Source organism: Lissotriton helveticus, chromosome 2_1 (assembly GCF_964261635.1).
Source record: "Lissotriton helveticus chromosome 2_1, aLisHel1.1, whole genome shotgun sequence".
Lineage (NCBI taxonomy): Eukaryota > Metazoa > Chordata > Amphibia > Caudata > Salamandridae > Lissotriton > Lissotriton helveticus.
In genome coordinates this window covers 1,235,555,563-1,235,579,928 of record NC_136059.1, presented here as the reverse complement: position 1 = coordinate 1,235,579,928, position 24,366 = coordinate 1,235,555,563, and the positions used below count along the sequence as shown (strand labels likewise).

The window sequence follows — 24,366 nt, the reverse complement described above, 5'->3', positions numbered from 1 at the left end:
GTTTTGGGGATAATGTCACCTCTAGATCACTTGCATGTGAGATCATCTTAGTCTTTCCCCTCTCAGCCTCTGGTGTGATTTGTCTCTTGTCTCTGAACAGATGTCCGTTTCATGTCCAAATCCTTTTTCAAAGACCAAATCTTAATTTCCTCATGACCCAATACTTTCTTTATTGATCAACCAGCTCAGCATAGTTGATAGTCTGCCCTACTTTTCATCTTTCTCCTTTCCCTCACCCCAGTCCTTTTTAACTAAAGTCATGCCACATACCTAAAGAACCTCCCTCATACTCATCCCTTTGACCTTTTGCATTATCCTCCATCTGCAATTGGTAGTCTCAATAGTCTGCTGTAAATTTCAAAGTCATTGCCAGTATCCCATATCAAGTACATGAACCTGTAAGTCTTTAATGCACCTGAGGACACAAGTGGAAGCAATGTGAAACTTAACAATGATACAATTGGCATGAAGTTGTGTGTAGGTTGGTTGTACCACTTTGTACTCTATTATCCTGGCCATCACTACCTATGGCAGAACACACTACAACATAAAGCCACACACAGCAGTCATGCAAACTCAACACGGGCACACCTGCAATAGCCTGCTTTACAGTCACATATTCCTCCTGTCCCTCCTGCAAGTACAAAAAACATATTACTGCCATCAGTAGTAGCGTTAATCCCACTGTCATCACTGCAGAGGTCTACACAAAATATTCAATAATGTCAGCAAAGGGAAACTACGACATCATCTGAGTTTTGCATCATTACAGCACTCTTAACTACCCAACCAATAGATTCCAGTTTAGAGCACATATGATAGCCCTGTACCATGTTATAGTTCTTTGCCACTGCTGAAACACACTTCTCCTCACAGCTGTCAGACAATCTGCATTTACTAAGGTTGATTGCAAGCTAAGACGGGCAGAGCACTGTTAAATTTTAGTTGCAAGTGCGAAAAAGATCATAGGGAATCATGTTGAGAAAAGATACTTACAGATGCATTACTGACGCCACTCATCTATGTCAGTCACTTATGGCTCCATGAATGGATTAAAGCTGGCCTGGAAAGCAAATGTATTGGTGTCATTACAAGCTTCTTCGTACCTTACGAAGGTGTTGCTTTTAGTTTTCATTAAGCTTTTCATTAAACTTAAATCTGATATATAAAGTTACAAAACTTTTGTTGTTTGTAAACACCTATTTCCTGAATATCCATTCTTGAAATATTTCTTTTGCTCTACAATCGGGAATAATAATCATTTAAATATATGTAACACATCCGTCTGTTGGAAGCATTGGATAGAAAGAGGAGGAGGTATGTATACTGGATTAATCAAAGTGGACTGCCTGATGCGGACTTATGTCATATGACATGGGGTTGTCCTGTGCTCCAGGTGTTTTGGACCGCGGTTCACCTCCGACCGCATACCGGGCTGGGGCACTTTCTTCCCTGCACGGTGGAAACTTGCCTTTTAGGCGGGTTCTCCAGGTTCAAAGCCTGTAAAGTGGGCACTAGCCTACTAGATCAGGCCCTCACGTTGGCCAAACGCAGAATAGCAATGGGATGCAAACCAAGAGTGGGACGTGTGCTTGAAACATGGGCATGGGACTTCACGACCTGGGCTAGGGCTGAGGATAGGGCCCATCGTCGAGAGGAGGCCAGGGAAGGCAGGTAGGTGCCCTATAGCAGAATTATGGACAGAAGTACTGGATATCTGGGAACACCCGGGAAGGGATGTGGATCTTGAGTGGTATACCTCAGATGACCAGGAGAGAGTAGAGGAAGTAGGGGACCCAGAAGAGAGGAGTGATGTAGGGTCTTTAGAGGGGGGAGTAGGTGAATAGATGATTGGGATAATGCGCCTTCCTCCATGTACTGTGAGTGTTTCAGTGATATAAGGTTACATGAGTTGCTTGCCTGACCAACTTCCCTGCACACCGTTTGGACCCTGTCTTCCTGACTGCCACAAAGCATGTGCAATTTGCTGTCCTATACCAGACACCCCCCTTATCATGAGACACATTTAGTCCCAGAGCCACGTTCGGTCCCAGAGCCAAGTTTTTTGCAGTTTGGTTATGCACATCCTACGATACGGGTTATTGCAATTCTTTTATTTTGTATTTTTTTCTCCCAGTCACCCCTTATATTTTGGCATTCCTATGGAGTCAAGTAGGACTTGTGCACACTACCCCTTCACTGACCACCTTGTTATTGGGCTCAGCCTCCCCAGACATACCGTAAATAGGATGTCATGGATTGATAGCATTCCCACACACGCTAATACTGACCAGCACATAACGATGTGGAAGTGTATATTGTATTACTGTTTACTAATATGCTTGGAGATAAGTGCCACATGATTGTACTCCATGAGGGTCATTAGGATGGCAGGCAGTCCTGACGGTAAAAGTGACGGCACGCCATATGTGCAGGGATCCCGTGGGTGACATTAGGATGCACCCGCCACACTGGCAGGCGCATCCTGCATTTTTATCATTGCGGTGGGTGGTGCTTTTCAGGTGCCTGCCATGTTGTGCATGCACATGTAGGGGGTACCGTAGTGTGCCACCCCAACATCCTGGGGGCCCTCAACGGGCCCCAAACTAGGAAACTGCATGCCTTTCCGTGGCGGCATCGCCACCATGGATAGGCTCCTCCCACCTGCATCCTGATATGGATGGCGGTGTCTAACGGACACCGTCACCATATAAAACCCCAAGTCGACCGGGCGGAAAAGCGGCAGATGGTCTTGCCGTCAGCCGCACTCCCCCGCCATATTAATATGGCGGGGGGAAAAGAATGGCGGGCAGGCTAGGATGTAAGGTGGATCGCCACCGACCACATGGCGGTGGCGATCCGCCCTACATCCTAATGTGCCCCCATGTTTGTAATCTCAGCATGCTGGTCTGGTGTATACAGTACCTGGTCTATGATGTCAGGTAACTGAGCAAATCTTTAAATGGCAATAAATATATGTTTACAAAATATACTTGACTAACGAACTTTGGGATAAATCCTCTATAATACCTTTTGAAATATTACAACCCATTTTATCACTATCCAGGAAATTTCTTAAGAACCATGTGTTATTGCATATCTCCCTTTCTACTTCTTATCTGGGTATTCACATTTATTTCCACTTGATCATAATGATACTTCACCAGCTTTCTTGTACAATTTGATTTGGAATGCTACTATAGGAAGAGCGGCCCCTATTTGTAGATCAATTAATCTACCAGCAGTTATCATAACTAAAATCATCAATTGAGCTCTTGTGGAAACATGACAATCAGTGCATGTTTGAGTTAAAAAGTTGGAACAAAATTTGGCTGAAGGTATTTAAAATTTCCATATCGCCCAGTATTACTCAATTGTTGTTTTTCATTTACAATAGACTACTTGTCACTCCAAGTTCACATATGTAAGTTTGATATTTCTGTTTCTAACTTATGTTGGTTATGTAAAAGTGAGGAAGGTACATTATGATATTTTCCAATTTAACTTTCCCCTCTCTTTTGAGAATAATTTTCTGGGTTCATTATCACCGTTATATAAATCCTTACCCTCAGTGCTAAATGAATTGCTCTTGTTATTGTTATTGCTTTCATGCAAATAACCTCTTGCCAGAAGGATGTTACCAAATTATCCTTCCAGTCTGGGTGCAATCATATAGGTGACAAACATAGACTTTAAAGTGTTTCTCCTCTAGACGCTAATGACAAAATAAAAAACAGTTTGCTACAGCTGCCATGTGTTAAGTTTTTTATCCAGCTACTCTTACATTTAAAAAATGTACATGAATGTATTTCTTCTTTGCTTTCTCTCCTAATTTTTTCCTCTTTTTTCTTATCATTTTTCTTTTAGTCTTTTACTGCAAAATAAAGTATCTTATTTGCAAACATACATACACTTCTCATAATTAGGTATACTGCTCACTGATATATGTCTTACTTTATGTGCTTTCATGTAAATGCTTCAATAAAACGTTTTCAAACTGTGAGCTCAGCCAATTTGGTGCTGTATATAAGGTTTGCTGTAGTAATAAATAAGGATCATTCATGACAGAACTGTGACATCGTTTTTTTTACTTTGTGAGCTGTACGGGCTTTAGACTTCCTACTTTTTCATTTATTTTTTAAGTGCTTGCAATATGTGCGAGTCAGTGAAATACTCTTCCTCTTCTATAGATTTTCATGTTCCTAAATTGATATGCAAAGTTAATTGCGCATAGAAATGCGTGTTTCTCCAATGAAACTACTGTTAAACCTACAGCAAACGAAGTGGACTAGACATTGCTGCAGAAGATCTACAGATAGTAAAACAAGCAGAACTGCCCGATTATCAGACTGTGTGATTTTTTAATTTAATTTATGACTTTATATAGTGCTAGATATCAAATGACACGCTAGGATGTTTATATTAGTAGAATGCATGCTATGCAGATTTTGTGGCTTTTAGAGTGGGCCTGCGAAACCTTGTTTTGTGGCTCCATGCACATATTGGGGAAGTGAGTTCAGGCTTTCGAACTCCTATAGAAAGTCTTAAGGGAAAACTAGAAGAGGAGAGCGATAGAGAGTCCTTAGACTTTTGGTCTCAATTAAACATAGGACCAAAACTTAAGTTTAACTGAGACAAAAGTCTAATTTTATTGCTCGTAAATGCCTTTGTGGATACTGAAAAGTTGTAAAGTTAGACTTTCGTCTCAGTTTACCTTTGTGAATCAGGATCCTAAAGAGATAGCCAATAAGAGAGCTACGGGTGGAAAAAAGTGATAAATATGAGATATTGAAAGGGACAAGATCTTGGTAGAGATGAAGGTAAAGCGAGCTAGACGAAGGTGGAGGGCGAGCAAGAAAGGCAAAGAAACAAAGGAGATGGTTATTCATACTGATCTGAAGATGAATATACAACGTTAGTGTGCTATATACTGTTCCATGGAAATAGATAATAATAAATAATAATACAGAAACTTGTTAAGCGCGTACAGCTACCTCTGGAGAGGTGTCCCGGCGCTAGCGAGTCCTACAACAAGAGTGGGTAATCAGGAGGGAGAACAGGATTTATTGCGTGAAAAGCCAAGTTTTTAGGAGTTTCCTAAAGCTGGCTTCTGACGTGGCGGATTGGATGGCAGGGGGCAGGGTATTCCAGAGTTTTGCCGTGCCGGCCGAGAAGGACCTGCCTCCCAGTCTAGCTTTCCTCACGCGCGGTACAGTTAGCTTGAGCAGGGAGTTTGAGCGCAGCTCTCGTTTTTGGTGGTAACGGGGGAGTCGGAGTTTAAGATAATTGGGACACGTGCCTTTTAGCGCTCTGAAGGCCAGGGTAAGCACTTTGAACTTAATTCTGCTTGCCACTGGCAGCCAATGCAGCTTGTGCAGATGCGGAGAGATGTGCTGCCTAAAAGGGACACGGTTTATCAATCTCGCAGCCGCATTCTGCACGATCTGTAGGCGATGCACCGCGTATTTAGGAAGACCAAGATAGAGGCCATTAGAATAGTCGAGTCGAGATGTGATTGTGGCGTGAACAACCATTTTACGACACTCGACTGGTAGCAGAGGCAGAAATTTCCGCAAATTTTTGAGTTTATGCAGGCAGCCAGCAGTGAGCTGTTGTATATGAGGTAAGAAAGACAAGTTCTCATCCCATTTTACTCCTAAATTTTTTGCATGTGTGCCAGGCGATGGGGCAGGGCCCATTTCAATTGGCCACCACAGATCCGGCGGAGGATGTTTAAGATTTCCGAAGAATAGCACCTCCGTTTTGCTCGCATTCATTTTGAGCTTATTAGTGTTCATCCATTTGGCCACGTCTTGAAGACAGCCCCTGATTTTACTGAAGGCTGCCTCGGACGTGTCTGTATATGGGAAGACTAATTGAGTGTCGTCCGCATAGGATATTGCCTTGACCCCCCATTTGGCAATCAAGGTGAACAGCGGGGCCAAATAGACATTAAACAGCAGGGGGCTGAGTGCCGACCCCTGCGGGACGCCACACCACAGCTTTTTTGGTCCAGAAGAGAAAGGGCCCAAGGCCACTTTCTGGGAGCGATTAGTGAGGTAGGAGAGTAGCCAATTGAGTGCTTTGTCACCAAGGCCTATGTCCTTAAGTCGGGTCAGCAGACTGCTGTGATCTACAGTATCGAAAGCAGCTGATAGATCCAGGAGCACCAGCATAGCTGATGCCCCTGAATCTAAGGACCACCTGATAGACTCGGCAACTTCAATGAGGGCCGTCTCGGTACTGAAGCCGGCCCTAAAGCCAGACTGAGTTTCATGTAGGGCGCCGCTTTCTTCAATATAATCTAAAATGCATGGCATATTTAATGCTGAAAGTAAAGATCATGCTGCACTATAAGGGATTTATGAGAGGAATTTATGAACCAACAGCAATCAAAAAGTAAAACCTACCATGCCACTACAACATCTCATTCTCTTGGTAAAAATCCTTTTGTACTCATGTGATCAAAAAGCTAGGTTATCATCTACCTTAGCTCTATAAATCAAATTTACCTATGCATTTATCCCAAAACAAATCACAACACGTTGCATTACAGACCCTGACAGTTGATACTCTAGTACCTTGTCTTTCATGTAGTTGGCATCACCAGTTGGCTCTGGAGAGGAAGCCAGAGCATCAGCAGAAGGGGTAGCTTTGGTGGTGGGGAGCATCAGACCTCCATTGGCAAAGTGCATCCTGTCTCCATGGAACTGTGGCATCACACCTCCAAAGGGCTGCAGTGACAATGAAAGACAGACAAGATGATTAAAGGAAGTGTATATACTATATACACACCTGCCTCACTGCATGTGGTAACAGTCATTAAGTTTACTGTAGTTACACTATTATCAAGAGAAATGTATGAGCCCATGTTCCTCTGCAACTGCTTTGCATTGAGATCAGATTGTGTAGGTCTGCACACATGTTAACCCACAGCCGTGTCCCTCTATGTGGTTATAACATTTACTGGCACTATATAATGTACAATTGGAGGTGATCTATTCATCATTATATCTATCACATAAATATGCTAGTTTGTTCCTCATGTAAGTAGCAAGTATATGCAATACAGTTTGTCTGTGACTATTGAAAAATGTATGTTTTATCATGAGGATGACGATTATTATTTTCAAACTACTTTATTATATCAATTGTTTGCAGATGTGTATCACTATTGCCAAGCAAAAACACTGTTAAAATATATTTGCATCCTATTTTCCAGTATTTTCGCTGCTCTCCACATACAGAAACATATTTTGTATGTTAAGTCCTACAGCAATCTATAGGCTGTAATAGCTTCTCTAATATTGGGTATCAATAGAGCAAGGTTAATATATCACTTGGCAGACAACCAGGTTGCTACAAACGTGGGATAAGTTCAACTTGCAGGCCTTTAAATGAATTATTCTTTTAGTCCTTTCAGTTATTTTTTAATGACTGTTATTTCCAGAATTCTGAAGCCAGGATGGTGCCTACCTTAAGCTCTTTTCAGAAACCCCTATTTATGTACTTGTTTACAGATTGTTAATGCTTTTATTTGTACAACAGTTATCCTTCTGTCATCATCCACATTTCTAATTTCCACCTTGAACCCACGTTTTTATGTTTAACAATGGTATGTATTCTACTGTCACTTATTATGGCCTTTTGTCATTGATTCATTCAGACTCGTTCTAATTTTACATCTAACATGTATTATTCGTTAAATTAACTAGCTCCTGCTCAATAGCTATAATATGGTTAGTTAAGAAGGACTCCCCATATGATTTGTTGAATTAACAAGTACGTATTGAATAGCTTCATTATGGTTAGCTAATAATGTCTCAACATGCAATTATTAAATTATTAAAGTTAATCTCACTTGTCACCAATTTTAAACATCATTTCGAAATTAGAAAAGAACATATTTCTGAAGTTCCTAACTATCCTTAAACATTTTGAAAATGTTTGCAAGAAATTTGTATATATAAGAGCAACCACTGCCTCTTTCTTCTTGGTGGCTTGACACTAGTGTAGGCGAGCACAAACTTGCTGCACAAGAAAAAAACCTACATAACTAAATGACTACACAAATACAAAGTAAAAGAAATCAACAAGGAATGTATGAAAAGAAAGCAGAAATATTTTAAACTTTGGAACTCTGTGATGTGTGTTTGTTTTTATACATCCATATTGACACTGAAATCATTTCGTTCTTTCTGTGTGAGATTTTTCGATTGCGCTATATGGTCATAACACGGAAGTCACATGTGATCTACTTGGCTGCGTGGCCTTCTGAAAGCGTATCCCTACCACGACTGTCTCCAGCTAGCTTAGTCATGGGTGTGTCTTTACAATTGGTATAGGTGTATGGGTAGGCGAGCGGGTGGTATTTTCTGAGTCAATCGGTCATTCTTGAGAGAGACTTTTTTACCATTGTCTGGGTTGTAAGTGCGCCTCCTGCTGATGGGTCATTGGGCATCTGCTGCTGTTGCTGTTGTTGCTGTGCACCTGGAACTACCTATGAGATTATGAACAGAGTAAATACTATGAAGAGACCATATTGATTGTATGAAAATACCTTTCCCATTTTGGAAAATCACAGGGCAACAATGCTCTTTTTACATTCTGATCTCATTCTACAAAATTTACAGCATGACAAATATGTTTCATCAATTGATTTTATCATTTGATTTCATAAAGAGCATTTTTCATATCAAATGGATTAAAAAACAACTTCAGTGAGAGCAATTCAAATACAATAGAAAACTAACCCAAAAACCTAAAAGAAAGGTCCCAAAATAATATTTACAACAACAATACAACATCAACAATATTATTCATAATAATACTATCATTGTAGAAGAGGGATGGGTCTGGGTCTACAGGGAGAGAAACATAGTAGGGGCAAGAATTTATGGAGTGCCTGTGAGGGAAAGGGAGATGCAAAAATAAAGATGAAAGCTGCAATATCACAAGGTAGAGAACTGGTGTACAGGGAGGAGAAAAGAAGGGTGTAAAGGGGAGAGTGAGAAAACTTGAGGTGGCTTCTGGGAGCATTTCCTCCTTTACATGGGCTTACAAAAGAAAGAATGCACCTTAACTAATATAAGATTCTGACTAAGGACATAGATTATCTTCACCACCCTGACGGACAAAGTACTGTCCACTTAAAGGTAGACCAAACCCTTAGGGCTCCATTAGGATGTCAGGCAGACCACCATGCTGGCGGTAGCGATCCCCCTGACATCCTTCCCCGTCTGCCACCCATTTCCCCCTACCATATTTCTATGGTGGGGGGGACCGCGGCGGACGGAAAGACCGCCTGTCGCTTTTCCGCCCGGTCAAGGAGTTGACCGGGCGGAAAAGAGTTTCATATGGTGGCGGTGTCTGTCAGACACCGCCATCCATATTAGGGTGAAGGCTAGAAAGCCACGGAAAGGCATGCGGGAATGTCTTGTGGGGGCCCGTTGCGGGCCCCCAGGGACTACGGGGTGGGGGTGGGGGGTGCACATGGGGGGTACCTATGGTACCCCACCTGCACTTCAATGCACAACGTGACAGGCTCCGCACGGGGCCTGTCACGTTGTGCATTGAAGTGCACAATGTACATTTTTAGTAATGAGCATTTTAAAAATGCGGATTGCACCCGCCAGTTTGGCGGGCGCAGCCTAATGGCCCCCACGGGACCGCCGTCCTTATGGCGGGTGGTCCCGTTTTACGTCGGAATGGCGGGTGGACAAAGTCCGCCTGCCATCCTAATGGGCCCCATAGTCTTACCTTTCCACAAATGCTTTAAAAAATATTTCTAGTCAGTCCTTCAAATCCTCAGCTTTCTAGGACAGGCTGCTTCTAAGAATTAGATCACTGTCCGGCCAAGCCTCCTGCAGGGTGCACTCATCTGTGGTCAGATTGACCCTGATGGAGACAGTAGTCCTTCATTTTTCTGCCGTAGGATCATCTAAACAGGAGGACAAACCCCTGACCCATGAAACAATTCTGTTCCCTGGTGGTCAGCGGAAGTTAGGAGTGGGCACTCATCTTTGTTGCAGCAGGAGTTAAAATTATTGGAGTAATTTTCTTGTAGTAAAGTCATGAGTCCTTGAGTCATTTTCTTCCAGCTGTGCCTTGCTATTCAGATAAAGTGTTCGTAGGTCCATTAATTTTCTAAAGAGGTAGTGGTTTAGTGCCAGACGTGTCCTGTGCACCAGGAAGTGATTATAGACATTCTGCCACCCATTAATATCTCATTATTTGCAGTTCTCACCTCATTTTGCACCACTTCTTCTTTGCCTTAATGTGAAAATATGGCAGAGTATCAATCTGATGTCACCATTAAATCAGATTTTGAACATTAAGTGGGCAACAACTTTGAATGAGTCTGCTAGATTTTCCCAGGTGGAGCTATGGAATTAAATATTTTAAACCCACCTAGTCATGTTTTATGAAAAATATGGACAAGCCTACACAGTCAACTAGCTATTTAAGACACTGCGATGGCATTAACTTAGAGTGTGGCACTTTTTTAATATATGAGACAGCCTGACTTATGAGCTCATAAGGTAGACTTTAAGGGTGAATTGTCAATATAAAGTACGTTTTCTACACAGTTGGTGCACCTATCCTTAGCATGTGTTATTGCATTGCCTTAAAAATAAAGCTCAGCCAGGGAAGAGTGGTGCTCTTGGCAGCCATTTATTTTGGTCATATATGTGGGTGGTATATATACACAGTTTAGCCCCCATATATAATTTAACATCCAGGCCATTCATGCATTTCCGAACCATCTGCTATGTCCTTACAAAAAAGTTAAATAGACAAAGTGAGTGAAACCAATTTTACAAATCCAATTTTTGGGCCACATCACACACACTGAGGCAGCTAATAGCAGTGTCACGATGCATTGAGTTGTAATACCAACTAGAATAGAGTCTAGAAAAAAAATCAAGAAATGTGGTAGGGCCATACAGAAAAGTCAAAATAGCTACAATTCTCTTCAAGAATTTCACTAAACTTGAAAAATAATGGAAAACTAAACAGGAAGGTTTTCTCCTGTAATCTCAGAACTAGTGAATGTGATTGCCTCCCTTCAATGCATGTATGTGCTAAGTTAAAAGATTTACCTTTTACCCTATCCAAATTAAATAAGAATTATTTATTTAGAAAGTTTATGGAGCCCACCTTAATTATTCATTATATGGACTAAGAAAATGGCTAAGATAAAACCCATATAAAGCCTTATTCTGATATTGCAGCAAGTAAGGGAAACAACCATTACAATGAGGCTGTAACCACACAGTACCTTTACCACGCATGCGGAACAATGCATGCACTGTTACCACGAATAGCCATTACCCCACATTTTGTTACAACGCATATGCCTTTACCACTCGTGCCATTACAAAGAACTAACGTTGTAGAGGTATGAATGGTAAAGGCATATACATTGCACTGGTGGTACGGGCTTATGCTGGTAACGGTGGTAAAGGCACCAGGTGTGGTCAAGGCTATCAGTGTCATTAGAGCAAACAGAAAGACCCTTCCGCTTCCTCTTGACGACCTGTGCTGGAAAATTCGTAGTAAAGGCATTCTTGGTAAAGACATATTTCTTATAAAGAAATGAGTGGTAAAGGTCATGTGTGGTAAAGGCATTCGCATTGTAACACATGCGAGGTAAAGGCATGCCTTGCAATGGAATGCTCTGTACCATCATACATTCGGGGATAAACATTAATCTCTCAACAGTGAGATATCTCTGAAGCTACGTACCCATTCCTTGCCAATTTTCTCCAAGAGCATTTTGGCAGGTCTTATTGGCCAAAATATGTGTAGAGAAAGAATACCAGCAGTGTGTTTTAATTGGGCAGTTTGAAATTCCACCCTCATCTGTATTGCGATAATTAGAGATTAAAGATCAATTTGCATTAGAGTAATTATGTACTTCACCTGCAAAGCAGGATTCTTCTTTCAATTACATTTTGAAAAGGTATTACATATACTTCTGTTTGGGATTTTGTAACCCAAAATTGACATTTGGACATATGGATTTCAGCTTCACTTCAGACACTAAAACTTTCTAACCAGTTTGCTTTGTGTTACATAGGTCACGGCGTACTTAATGCACAGACACTCCTGTCTTATTATCTCCCACAATTTCCCACACTGTTCCCACCAAAAAAGGTGAGACCACGTAGTAAAGGAGCTAGTCATATAGTATGTTTACATCTCCACCAAGTTACTCCGTTGACAAGATGAAGGCACACATTTCCTTGGTATAAGCAGGCAGTTATTGGACAAGGACTTGTTGATGTAAGATCCCAGCTGGCAGCCAGAATACCTTTACAAAATGTTTCTATCGCACCTTGTTCAAATGTGGGCACAAACCCCCTGTAATAATATCCACTTACTGGTGCTGCTTGCTGAGGAACAAATCCACGCTGATTGATAAAGGGGGTGTTCTGTTAAAAAAATGTTAATTGTGAGTTAGTTGTCATTTTGTAGAGTGCAACACCTGAAAATATGTGTGGCCCTCTTTAAAAAAAATTACACGACTTTGAAAATAATGGTAGTGACCCTTGGTTTCTCGCAAGCACATCACAATCAGTATAATGTCATCATTAATGTGCTTCAGGGCTTTCCTCAAATGCTTGCATTTCCTATCTTTTCAGTGATGAGAGCGGATTGACATTAATGACAGTCATGGGCATCGGAAACTAAAGTTGTTAATTTTTAATTTCGGTTATTGAAAGGTTAGATATTTTCATACAATTTGTATCGTCAATCTTTTCACACTTAACTATAAATGATTTTCTAATGTAAATAGGCGACTGTGGCAAATTCTAGGTGAGACCAATGCTCGTATATATGGAAAATGGAAAATGATATTAACAAAGAGCAGATTTTAACAAAGACTTTCAACTTATTTTACTTATTTAATTATTTTAACTATTTAATTGCACCAACAGTTTTATAACGTGTGTATCTTTGTACACCTTCTAGCAAATGATGCTATCCTTTTAAAACGTTGTTAACATAATTCTAGTCTTTTTTTAAATTTAACTTTGTTGAATAAAATGTTATGAAATTTGTTCATGAGGTATTTTAAACAACGTTTATGCTTTATAATCACTTTACAGTAAAAGAAAACTATATAACATAGAGAAAACTGACTGTAAATAAGTATTTTTGCAAGACTTTTTGAACAAACAACAAGGGACCAAACGCAGTAGAAAACTAGAAGATTTGGTGTCTCCCAGTTTTTATTCACCTCTAGGACGCACCACTACACAAGGATAATTTCAATTAGAGATTACAAGAGAGGAAATGCACCGTAGCTCCCATGGTCCCAAACAAAGATCTGGAAGAGCCACGGGAACAAATATCCCCAGTTAACAGGTGTGTGAAGTCAGAAGTGTTGGTGATACACCCTCTGACTGCGGAGCTTGGCACCAATGCCAAACTGGGGACGCCAATTAGTGATGTCACAAATCCTGACACCGGTGCTGAGTTACTAAGTTCCTCTAAAGAATGTCAAGATCTTCTTCAGCTGACATGGAAAGAAACAATAACAAATGGGCCCTTAGCAACCCTTGTCCCTCTGGATTCAGGTGAAATAAGACATGCAAACTTAATAATGTCTGCTTTCCTCCCTTTAGTTGGAAGGTAGAATGCAGTTGAGATGGGCAGGCCGGCAAAAGTTGATTTGGTATATAGGGAGGTGTCAGTGCCCATTTCAGGGATACGAATACTCAAGTGGCATTTTAGGGTGGAGAGGAACGCCCTAACATCTTGAGAAGTATCAGTGCACCAGGGAATAAATGACAGGGGGATGCTACATTAATTCCCCAATAGGAATATGTCACTCGCGGATGTGAAAACATCCTTAACTGAAGAAATATCTGAAAATTATTCTCTGCACTCCCTGGTATGAATAGGATTAAGTCTAAAGAGATTGAGTAAATCGCCTTTGTTCCTGGTGCCCTGATAATCCAAGTGAAGCTACTAAAGTAAAGTTCAGTCACCGGGAAGTTGTAAGAAAGTTTGTCATAATGGAGTATTTTTTTTGTAAACCGTCTCCCACAAAATATCCTTGGATCTTGGCCAAACCTGTTCTAGCTGACCTTATAAGGGCCCAGTTCTTCGCTGTTCAAAAGGTCCAGAAAATATAAGGCTGGGGTCAGAGCCACTATGGGGTACAAAGGACTTCTCTAACAATACTAGATGCTGGATGGCAAACAACCTGAACGGAATGTCTTCTGGTAATCATAGCAATCTGGTCGCTAACAAATCTCCGTCTATACACTTAACAGCACTGCAGTTCTGCCCTAGGAACATTTGTGGCTTGAAAACCTTGTCTGCTTTACTGTAACAAGGCAAGAATGTGATTTCCGTTTTTTAGGTTTTGTATTATCTAGTTTTTAACTTAAGTATATTAATTTGATGAGTTTGATAACAAACTCATGTTTGATGAAGTGTTTTTTTAATTGTTTTTTATCTGAATCTGGGGTGTACTTTTAATATCATTATTGTTTTAATTAACTAAACAATAAAAATGTACCATATCATACCTTACACTAGTAGTTCGGTGTAAGTTGCAAATATGGTGTCACTTAGAAGTGTTCCTTAAAATAGCCATCATTAGGGCAGATTTAACAGTCAGCAAATGGCAATTGAATCCCTCCAAGAGTGGAGCAACATTTGTGCAGATTTCTCTGCAGTTTCTGTTTACTGTTTTATCAGGTTATTGTTAATGACAAGATCTGTAACTTAATTCACACAGAAAGCCTGGAATGGCATTCAAGAAGAATTCCAAATTGTACTACAGGAAAGACAAAATTGTTGTAGCTTCCTAGGAATACCCACCTAAGTCAATATTTAGACATGCAACAAGCATAGATTTCTGCATGGCAAGGTGTAGCGTTTAGCGTAAATACACTGAAAACAAACAGCTACCCCATTAGAAGTCCATTCCTCTACATCTCACCAATTTTGGTGATGTTCTCTCCCCTTTTGTACAATGAAAACAGATCCATTCCTGCCCTTGACTGGATTAAAGCTCCATCTGTTTTCAGCTGGCAAATTAACTTTAAACCTCTGTTTGTTCATTGCTTTTTGTAGGTATCCACCAGATCCTGGTTTGTTAGTTTTCTTTCAGATCGCACCTTTCAAGTTTTTTCCTCGTCTTCTGCTTCTCTAACCCTTACATCGGCGTACGGGGTACCGCAGGGTTCCATCCTGAGCCCCTTGCTCTTCAATTTGTATGTCAGACCTTTGGCTACTATTGCAGAGCAAGCTGGGCTCACTATTTACTCGTACGCCGATGATACCCAGATCATCTATTCCCTTTCCTCTGACTCTCATTCCTCATCTTCTTCCCTCCGTACAGGTCTGAGTAACATCGCAGCCTGGATGTTGGATCACAAATTACAACTAAATGGGGGCAAAACTGAGGTTCTTCTGTTTGGTCCCAACACCACCTTATGGGGACCTAGGCAATGGCCTTCACAAATGGGCCCTCTCCCCACTCCATCCATAACTGCTCGCAACCTTGGCGTCACCTTCGATAACCAACTATCCATGAAGAACCATGTGGTTAAAACATCTTCCACCTGCATCACTATCATTAAGTGGTTGCGAAAAATCATTTGGATGCTTCCCTTGGACACGCAGAAGACAGTGGTCCAGGCTCTTATAACTTCTAGACTGGACTACGGGAACATCCTTCTTCTGGGAGCCAGTAAAGAGGTGACGCGCAAGTTGCAGACAGTTCAAAACATGGCTGCACGACTCCTCTGCAAATTACCTAACACTTCTCCCACCTCCAATGCCATTCGTTCCCTGCACTGGCTCCGAATTGAAAATCGGACAAAATTTAAGGCCCTCTGCATCATCCACAGAATTAACTCTGGATTAGCCCCCGCTTATCTCAACCCCCTTGCACAATCATACCTGCCCCCTCGTAATCTCCGATCTTCTAATCAAAACCTACTGTCAGTTCCCAGAATCAAGAAAGCCAGAATGGGTGGCCGCTCTTTTGCTTGGCTGGCCCCCTCACTCTGGAATTCTCTCCCCTTTCAGATACGCATTGAACCTAATTATCTCAGGTTCCGTGGACAGATAAAGACCTGGCTATTTGATATCTAAACAGTTCTCCTCTGACTTTCCCCTCTCACTTTTTGGTTTTAGCGCCGGGAAACCTACGGGTAGCTGAGCGCTTTAGAAATTTAATAATAATAATAATAATAATAATCCTGGTATGCCCACAAGTCACTCCTGGGAGAAGATTTACTCAACTTTAAATGATTCTATACTGGTGTCATTTTAAAGATCCCTCCCCAAAAAGAATTCATGACGTTGCAAATTAGAAACATGAATTTGCATTTATAAATATTTGTACTAACTTGCCAAAATCAAATTTAGGTGCACAGATCATTTTCTGATTAAGGTCCTTAAAGATTGCTACTTATTTCTTTTGTCTGTTTTAGGATGGAAAAGTGGATTATCACAATCATTTCTCGTTTATTTTGTAAAGCTAAATTGGGATCAGTAGACCATGTACTGATTGGTCTTAGGCCTAAAAATGTGCTGGGTAAAGTGACACTTTTAGTGCATTGCTTAAAAATGATGTATTCATACCTTTGAACAACCACTCTTATCAAGACCATTTTGGTAGACTCATTTTCTCAATTTTTCCTATACTTTATCATGTAACCAATAAGCCTGAAGATTTACACCCCAAAATATGAATGTTTAGTACCTGATCAGTGGGCTGCTGCTGTCCTGGTTGCTGTGGAGCCTGCTGTGGAGGCTGTTGTTGTTGTGGGTACATGTAGAATGGGTAATATTGCATCATCTGTTTGGGGGAAGATAATGAAGGAGTGCAATTTCAAATATAATTGAGGAGGAATTTTTGGGGAGGATCGTGTGGCCATCATCGTGGTAAAGGATGATGGAACCTAGAGGGCTCTACAAAGTACGGCCTCTTTGTGTTTAAATTCACATTTTCACTCTGAGGGCAGAAGTTGTGTGCATCTGGGAACTTTGTCTTAAACATACAGATAGCATCTTCAGTATATTCACAAAGAAGCTGAACTTGCTATTAATAAGCAAAGAACTCAATTCACCATTAAGTGAACTTAGTTTTCCTCTAAACAATGTGGCCCAAAATTACAATTCTCATTGGCACTGTTTTGCATTTTGGGTTTGATGAGTCCACTGATTTTATATTTTTGTGGGTTCCATTCAATGAAGAAAAATTGTTAAATTGAACATGATTAAGTTCTCAAAATCAAGGTTATTGCATATGCCCTCCAAGTTTAATATTATGAACCACATGTGAATTTACACACAAGCTAGATGTGCTTTGAAAAGCCCAAAAGGTATTATAGAAATGTGCCTTTCAAGATCTACTAAGGATGAGGTGTATCCTCATTCCTTTAATCCGAGGAGATTATTGGCGTGATGAAGGTGCCCTTAGGATCCAGTGCCAGAGGATTCCATTTATTGTTAAAGAACTTCGGTTGCATTTCCGTTAGTGTTCTCAAAATCATTGTTTTTTGGAAGTCAACTGTTAGTATGGTTCATGCTGAATCTTGATGGCAAACTGTTCTTTGTTACGCATTTGAGATTAGAAGGTATTCGTCAGACATTTGTATGACAAGTAGCATTGTTGGTCCACCAAAAATGTGAGAAATTCAAAAACACATTTTTGTCTGCAAATCAAATTTCATCTCCTTTGATACAGGATCGCTTCCATGATCAAAGTACACACAAGACTGTCCATGAGTATAGGCAAAATTGCATTGCCATGCAATTTCTGCAGAAAATGTGAAAATCTATACAATCCACAAATAAATGGCTTTTAAAGATACAACTATGGAGATTTTTAAAAGTCGGATTGATAAAAAGAGCTTAGACTAAAGAGAGAGGGATGCATAGGGAAGCAAGAGGACCCTAGGAATAAAGAAACCTTGGGGAATGAGGCAAATTGATGAAAGGAGAGACATATGTGTGTGGAAGAATGTTGAGAAGAAGTAGAACATGGCAATGTTTCCCACACACAGTGAAAGCCTGGTTGTGTGAACATGCCAACAAGTAAAGCAACCAAAAATGTATTCCTAAAGATATGACTTAAAATGTACCTGTCCCTGCCCCTGTCCTTGTGGGAAGACCATATATGGCATCACCTAGTGGAAAAAACACAGTAACATGAAGCAGGGAAAATACATTGAGAATATGCACAGTTAATTGGAAGGCTTTTCATTAGTGGGGTACCTGAAAACAATTTTACTTTCATTAATGCAATAACCGTTGATTAAAAAAATAAACATGATACTTACCAGGAAATATAGAGGTGAATTAATATGTTAGAATAGTAACAAAAAACATGTTTGTAATTTTTTTAGGTGGGAGAGGGGTTTGTTGAGTCTGACCCTATTCACACAAGACATTTCTACAACAATGAATATGAGGATACATTATAAATATGGGTTATGAAAATTTTTATTTTAGGTATGGCTAGTTGATATGTGGAAAATATCTGACTGACAGTGATAAGAATGGGCGTGTCCCTGGAATACTGAGGTAGAAATCTTGATGGCACCAAATATCATGGAAATAATATTGAAGGACAAAATAGCAAAAGGTAAGTATGTTTATATTTTCTATACCTAGCTCCATATATATGTGCCTTGTCGATATCTATATCTTCAAGGTACACAGATGTGGAGTTAAGAATAGTAAATCTATACTTCTTCTGTATGCACCTACATTTCGATATTTTGTCCCACAAAATTCTGTCTACACTATTAGTGTGCCGTGTTATTCCTAATCTCTCGATATTCCGTAAAATGGGCATAAAAATGGTTTGCACAACAGGAAAGGGAAGACTGTGAGGAACATGCTTTATTATTAGACCAGCTCAGGTATAGGATGAAGGCAAGAATGACAGGGTGAGCATTGCCGAGATGATGGCAGACTATTGTTTACACATGACATCAAACACACAAAAGACTCCAAGGTCTAGTATTTGTGCATCATTAGGTTTTCGCTAAACCTGAAGAAAGCACATGAGGTGCAACTGGATAAGCGAGCATACCAGTATACGTTTACATGACCTTCAAGAATACATACTCGTGGAAGAGATCAAACATAATTTAAGCAGCACTGTGAACAAAATAAATAGAAACAATAAGAAAGAATGTTTAATTATTTAACAGAAAACAACTTGTTCATGTCCTAAACACAAAGAAATTGACTGAGAAGGTAATTTAGTGTTTGGCTGATGAGCTGCCAAACTACTGGGGTGGTGGAAGCTCCACCTCTGCAAGCCCATGTCCACCAGCCTGGAAAATTTAGGGATTTGTTATTGTCACTGGCATGGCAGTAAATCTTTCTGTGAAATTGTGTTGCGGGCGGGGGGGGCAGTAAATGCACCCCCAAGCTACACACATAGCTGCAGAGCATGACCTAGTGCAACACCAACAGTGACACATATGCACAGCTATAGCCGCGTGCAAAACCAAAAGTGACACATATGCAAAGCTATAGCCACCTGCGGCTTGGCCATTGGATATATGGCAACCATTTCATTCCTATCTGCTGTCAACATGGGACATGGGTGGTACTCCACCACTACCACAAAACATTTCTGCGGGGGCCGGGATGGAGAGGGAAACACCTGGGATTACCGTAACACCGCAGAGATTGTAGAGAATATTAATGAGTGGGCTTCCTGTCTCCCTTGCTGAACGGGATTACTGTACTCAGAGTTAACCTGGTTTATTCATGCCTGGACGTTGACATATACCCAACGTTTCTTAATTTGTGATCTATCATAATGCACTGTAACTCTGTGCAATAAGATTGTGAAAATCAATAAAAAAACAAAAATTTAAAAAATGTGTTGCTGGTGGGCCGTCAGTTCATGATGGCCCAATAGGATTTTGCTTTACTTGCCAGAAACCTGACATTCTTAAAAAGCAATATTTAAGACAAAATGGGTGTCTTCTCCCTGTATGATAGGTGTATTGATCTTTTTCTTGTGCAAGGAATGCCAGCCCTTGATTTTTATACGGTTGTGGGAAATTAAAATTAGCATTAGAACGCCGATCCTAAATATATCTCAATTTCTGATGCCGGGTGAGAGTGTTTCTCCTGCAGGGGCCACCGAGGCTCCAACTTTCAAAACCAAGAAGTTCTCCAACCTCTAAATAACATCAGGGCCTAAGAGTGACTTAGTCAGGAACAAGCTGATGTTTGGCAGGCTTCTTATGATGGTCCCATTAAAAAATGAGGCTCTTATTTAAATCCCAGCTATTGACAGAAATTGATCAAACTTAAGTGAAAAGTTTGTCCTGCTACCACCCTTACAAGTTCGCAGCACACGTGTCATGTAGGCCATAGCTCCATATGGCAGGAGTCTGAGCCACATTCCCATATAGATAAAACTTCATGAGACAATTAAAAACATGAGGTGAACCGATCAGATAATAATGGAAAATATTGGGATATAGTAGAAACGAAAACTAAATGTAGCCACCCATTTCATGGTTAGGTAGGTTAGAGGGTGGATTGGTGGACCTATGTTTCACCACATGAGTGGGTCACATTAGTGCTGCATCATGAGAGTAAGATGTTCTACAATCCAGTGTCTTTGCCTGCTTTATTTTTATTTACTACACATCTCTTTATCCCCTTTTCTATCTCTGCATCTCACTCTTCTAACCTCTATGTCTATATGCTCAGAGGTGTGCACTTCTGTCGGAGTACTATAGGCTGTAACTCAGTTATGTAGTGAGAATGAAATTGAAACAGTTCACACACATTCAAAGCCATAGTACAAGCAAAGAACCTTGCCTAATTCCTGTACTTGATTAACAACCCCCCCCCCCGCACTGTCACAAACAAAGAAACACAATGCTGTATTATGGAATACAAAACAAAGAAATGGGTAAAAGTAATCCTGCACATCATGCATGCCATTTCACCACTGAAAGAGCATCTTGGTGAGTGTCTATGGGGCTTGGACTGCAGGGCAGAGGAGAAAAGAGAGTGCACTTACTTGGTTAGGCTGTCCGTTCTGCTGAGGCATTTGTGGGTTGTTAGGGTCCTGTTGCTGGGCTTGCTGTGTTTGCTGGGCACCTTGACCAGGACCCTGGGGTAGCAGGCCTTGCCCAGGGAAGGCAATCTGATTTGGTAACTGCCCTATAAATGGTCCTCTTGGTCCAAATCCCACCTGGGTCAGGCCAGGTATCTGTGGCTGCTGAAGAATTCCAGGAATCAATCGACCCACTGTTGCACCCTGCATGAGCAAAATAACAATTCTTTGTATAAATATAATTTCAAGTTCTGTAGCATATATATATAAGAATGCTCGCATTTGGAACTTCAATGTCCATCATGCATCAATGAAGCCTGCTCATATGCATACGCCCACTGGGGGCGATCATGTAAATAAAAATGCCAGAAATGGCTTAAGGCCTTGAAACGCTTCGGCACGAGTAAACAAGTTGGAGCAAAGAGGCAGGCTGCATCATACTGCCGGATGGCTGAGCACGGTTGAGTGCCCTCTCGTTGCTTTCGGCACATTGTTGAGGAAAATAAATATATATATATCATTTTTTACCTACTGACGGTCAACAGTTGGTAGTTATAGTTAGCACCATGTTTCCATAGGAAAAACATTTATTGAATTGCCTATATCTTTGGCATTGTTTGACGAATCTTCATGAACTTTTCCAAAGAAAGTGCCCTGGTGATTCTAGTTGTGCACGGGGGATACATCAAGTGAAGGTGGAGAAAAGGGGGGGGGGGGGGGGGAAGTACATTTCAAATATTAATTTTCATAGGGACTTTAGGGATGCCTGCAGCCCGAACTGCTGGATGGCATTGCACAAAATTGGGTAGAAAGGGAGATTTTGTTCCGGAGATCACAGTTTTTGTTCTTTGCTGTAAGTCCGCTCATTAGTTTTGGAGATATTAAAGGAAAACCAAATTTGTATATCTGTGCGGAGCCTATGCACAGATCTCATGGTGGTAACTGATTGGCTGCCAACACTTCAACTAGGAAGTGTTAGCAGCCATCTTGAGACCAAAATACATGATAGCACCACATTCAAATGCATTTTAGTGATTGGCAGGTTTTGAGGGTCAGAAAAAGGAGACCGTATAAGGGTGATAACAGATTTTAGTTACAATATAAATCATTTGTTGATTGTACCATACTAATTTTAGGAATTGTGATGTGTTCATATGTGATTTTACCCTGTGGAAAAACATTCTGCTGGGATTTCATGAATCATGTTTGAGAGAAAACTGTTTTCTCATGATTTTCCCATGGAGGTTATGGAAGGTTCTCCAAAAGCTAACATGAGCCCATATTTTCTATAAAATCCCACTAGGTTTCCCAGCCATGTGAAAAGGAAGCCTGACATTCTCAGTAAATCATCAACTTCCAACTGGAGCAGGCTGTCAGTTGATTCCCTTGTGTACAACTGCAGCCTCCCAGAGTGTTCTAAAGAATAACTAGAGTGCTACCTGTGTTTCTTATGACAAACATATGGCATACCTGAAGCCATGTTGACTGAATCAAACTGGTAAAACTGAAAACATTTAATTTAGAAAGGAACAAAATGAGGGGGTTCAGTTTGTCATACAAATAATGGTTAGTGCTGTAGAAAGAAAAATGTGTTCACATTTTAAGTGAATTCACAAATATCTTCCTCTCCTATTTCATTCAAACATTCTGACATGCAGACTGAAACATGTACTCTCCACACTGGCAGCAGATTGCCATATAACTACCTGGTGATCAGCAGTTTTACTACACTTCTAATGACCATCTAGAGTGCTACCACTCTGAATTAATGACAAAAGTATTGCATATCTGAACGCCATCTTGAGGAAATCAAAGTGGAAAACTGAAAGCTTTTCTACTGAGGAGACTGTTGTAAATGAGGAAATTAAAGAGCTTTATAACAAATAAGTCTCCAAGATGGCCATCAGAGAAAAGAGAGCCCAAATATAGCACAAATATCACCCAACAGCATCCAAGTACAGTCCAATGACAGAAGTGTTCAAAACACTTGGTTATAGGAGTGTTTTACACGAGCATCAGTTACATTACACAAAGGCACATTGATTTTGCTTTTAGGCTCAGGGAGATTAAGTTCTTTGCCCAAATTAACTGGATGTCGAGCTGTCGTCGAAACTCAAACCTGGGTACCCAGTTGCAAAGTCTGTGGCTCAGGCCATAACGTCACATCCTCTCCCATATAATTAAGTGATCAACTGGATAAAAAAACATGAAGATAGCAAATTATTTAGAAGTGTTTTGTGGCTATTTGCAAACTCAGGTAAAATGTCCTCATGTTTTTTGTTTAGAGGACTAACCATTATTTCTATGGGAATGAGACCCTCTCACACAGGAAGGTGCAGATAAACCAAGTTGACCACCCTGTGTAGGCGGGAGGGGCAGTAGCAGCACAACGGGCCATGGAGGGCAGGGCCAACAAACTGACCACGCAGCACAGGCAAAAGAGGATGCGGAAATATAAAAGACCATTGAGGCAGAAGGAAGAGGCAGTGGCAGTAAAACTAAACATGCCAACATACCTGATTCAGGCAGGAGAGTCCCAATGTTTTTAAGCTCAAAAGGGCTTTATTTTATCTGTCTCCTGCCTAAAATCTACTCTTTTTCATTGTAAGTCAATGTGGAACATTTATTCCCCAGGTTTTATTTTCAAAATCTCCCTCTTACCAAGTTCAAAATGTGTGCAGGTAAGGTACGTTGGATCCCAGAGGGCAGGAGTAATGGAGTAGGGACGTCGATTTAGATAAGATAGGGCAGGAGGGAGATGGCAGGGGGACCAAACTGACCTTACAGGGAAGGTGTCAGGGGTAGCAGCAGCACAATACACCACGCAGGGCAAGCTGGACGGGTGTGCAGCACAACGGACCATGGAAAGCAATAGGGAGGGGACAGAGCACATGTACAACAGAGAGCAGAGGAGAAAGAGGCAAGGGTAGCAAGCTGATCATATTGGACAGAGAGGAAGGACAGTTGCAGCAGAACAGACCATGAAGGCATGAGGGAGGGGTCAGGGACATGACAGCAGACCAGACAAGGTAGGAGGCAGGGGATAGGGATCTACACATGGAAAACGGAGGGCAGGGGGCAAGGCGACAGGGCAGGAGCCGCAAGCTGACCATGGAGGACTGGCAGGATGGGTACTAGAATCACAACACACCATGGAAGACAACAGTGAGACTACAATGGCATAGACACAGACAATGGAAAGAATGTGGGAGGGGATCATGGGCAGCAAGATGGCCACACAGGGCAGGTTGGAGGGGCTGTGGCAGCACGGAAGACCATGCATGGCAAGC

The 24,366-nt window shown here is 41.0% G+C and overlaps 1 protein-coding gene across 3 annotated transcripts in view; it reads right to left on the bottom strand.

Moving 5' to 3' along the window:
- The window catches only part of ODAM (odontogenic, ameloblast associated), a 42,407-nt gene that overhangs the window by 3,363 nt on the left and 14,678 nt on the right, over positions 1 to 24,366 (bottom strand). Inside the window, exons 5-11 of one of the 3 annotated variants that reach the window (XM_078677490.1) lie at positions 21,041 to 21,280; positions 18,120 to 18,164; positions 16,736 to 16,831; positions 12,387 to 12,437; positions 8,414 to 8,500; positions 6,582 to 6,734; positions 997 to 1,063 (exon numbers count right to left, since the gene is read on the bottom strand). In XM_078677490.1, the coding sequence (XP_078533616.1) occupies positions 1,034 to 1,063; positions 6,582 to 6,734; positions 8,414 to 8,500; positions 12,387 to 12,437; positions 16,736 to 16,831; positions 18,120 to 18,164; positions 21,041 to 21,280 (702 nt within the window). In that variant the 3' untranslated portion in view covers positions 997 to 1,033. The remainder of the gene's footprint in view (positions 1 to 996; positions 1,064 to 6,581; positions 6,735 to 8,413; positions 8,501 to 12,386; positions 12,438 to 16,735; positions 16,832 to 18,119; positions 18,165 to 21,040; positions 21,281 to 24,366) is intronic. The other 2 variants (XM_078677491.1, XM_078677492.1) reach the window with 2 other exon arrangements.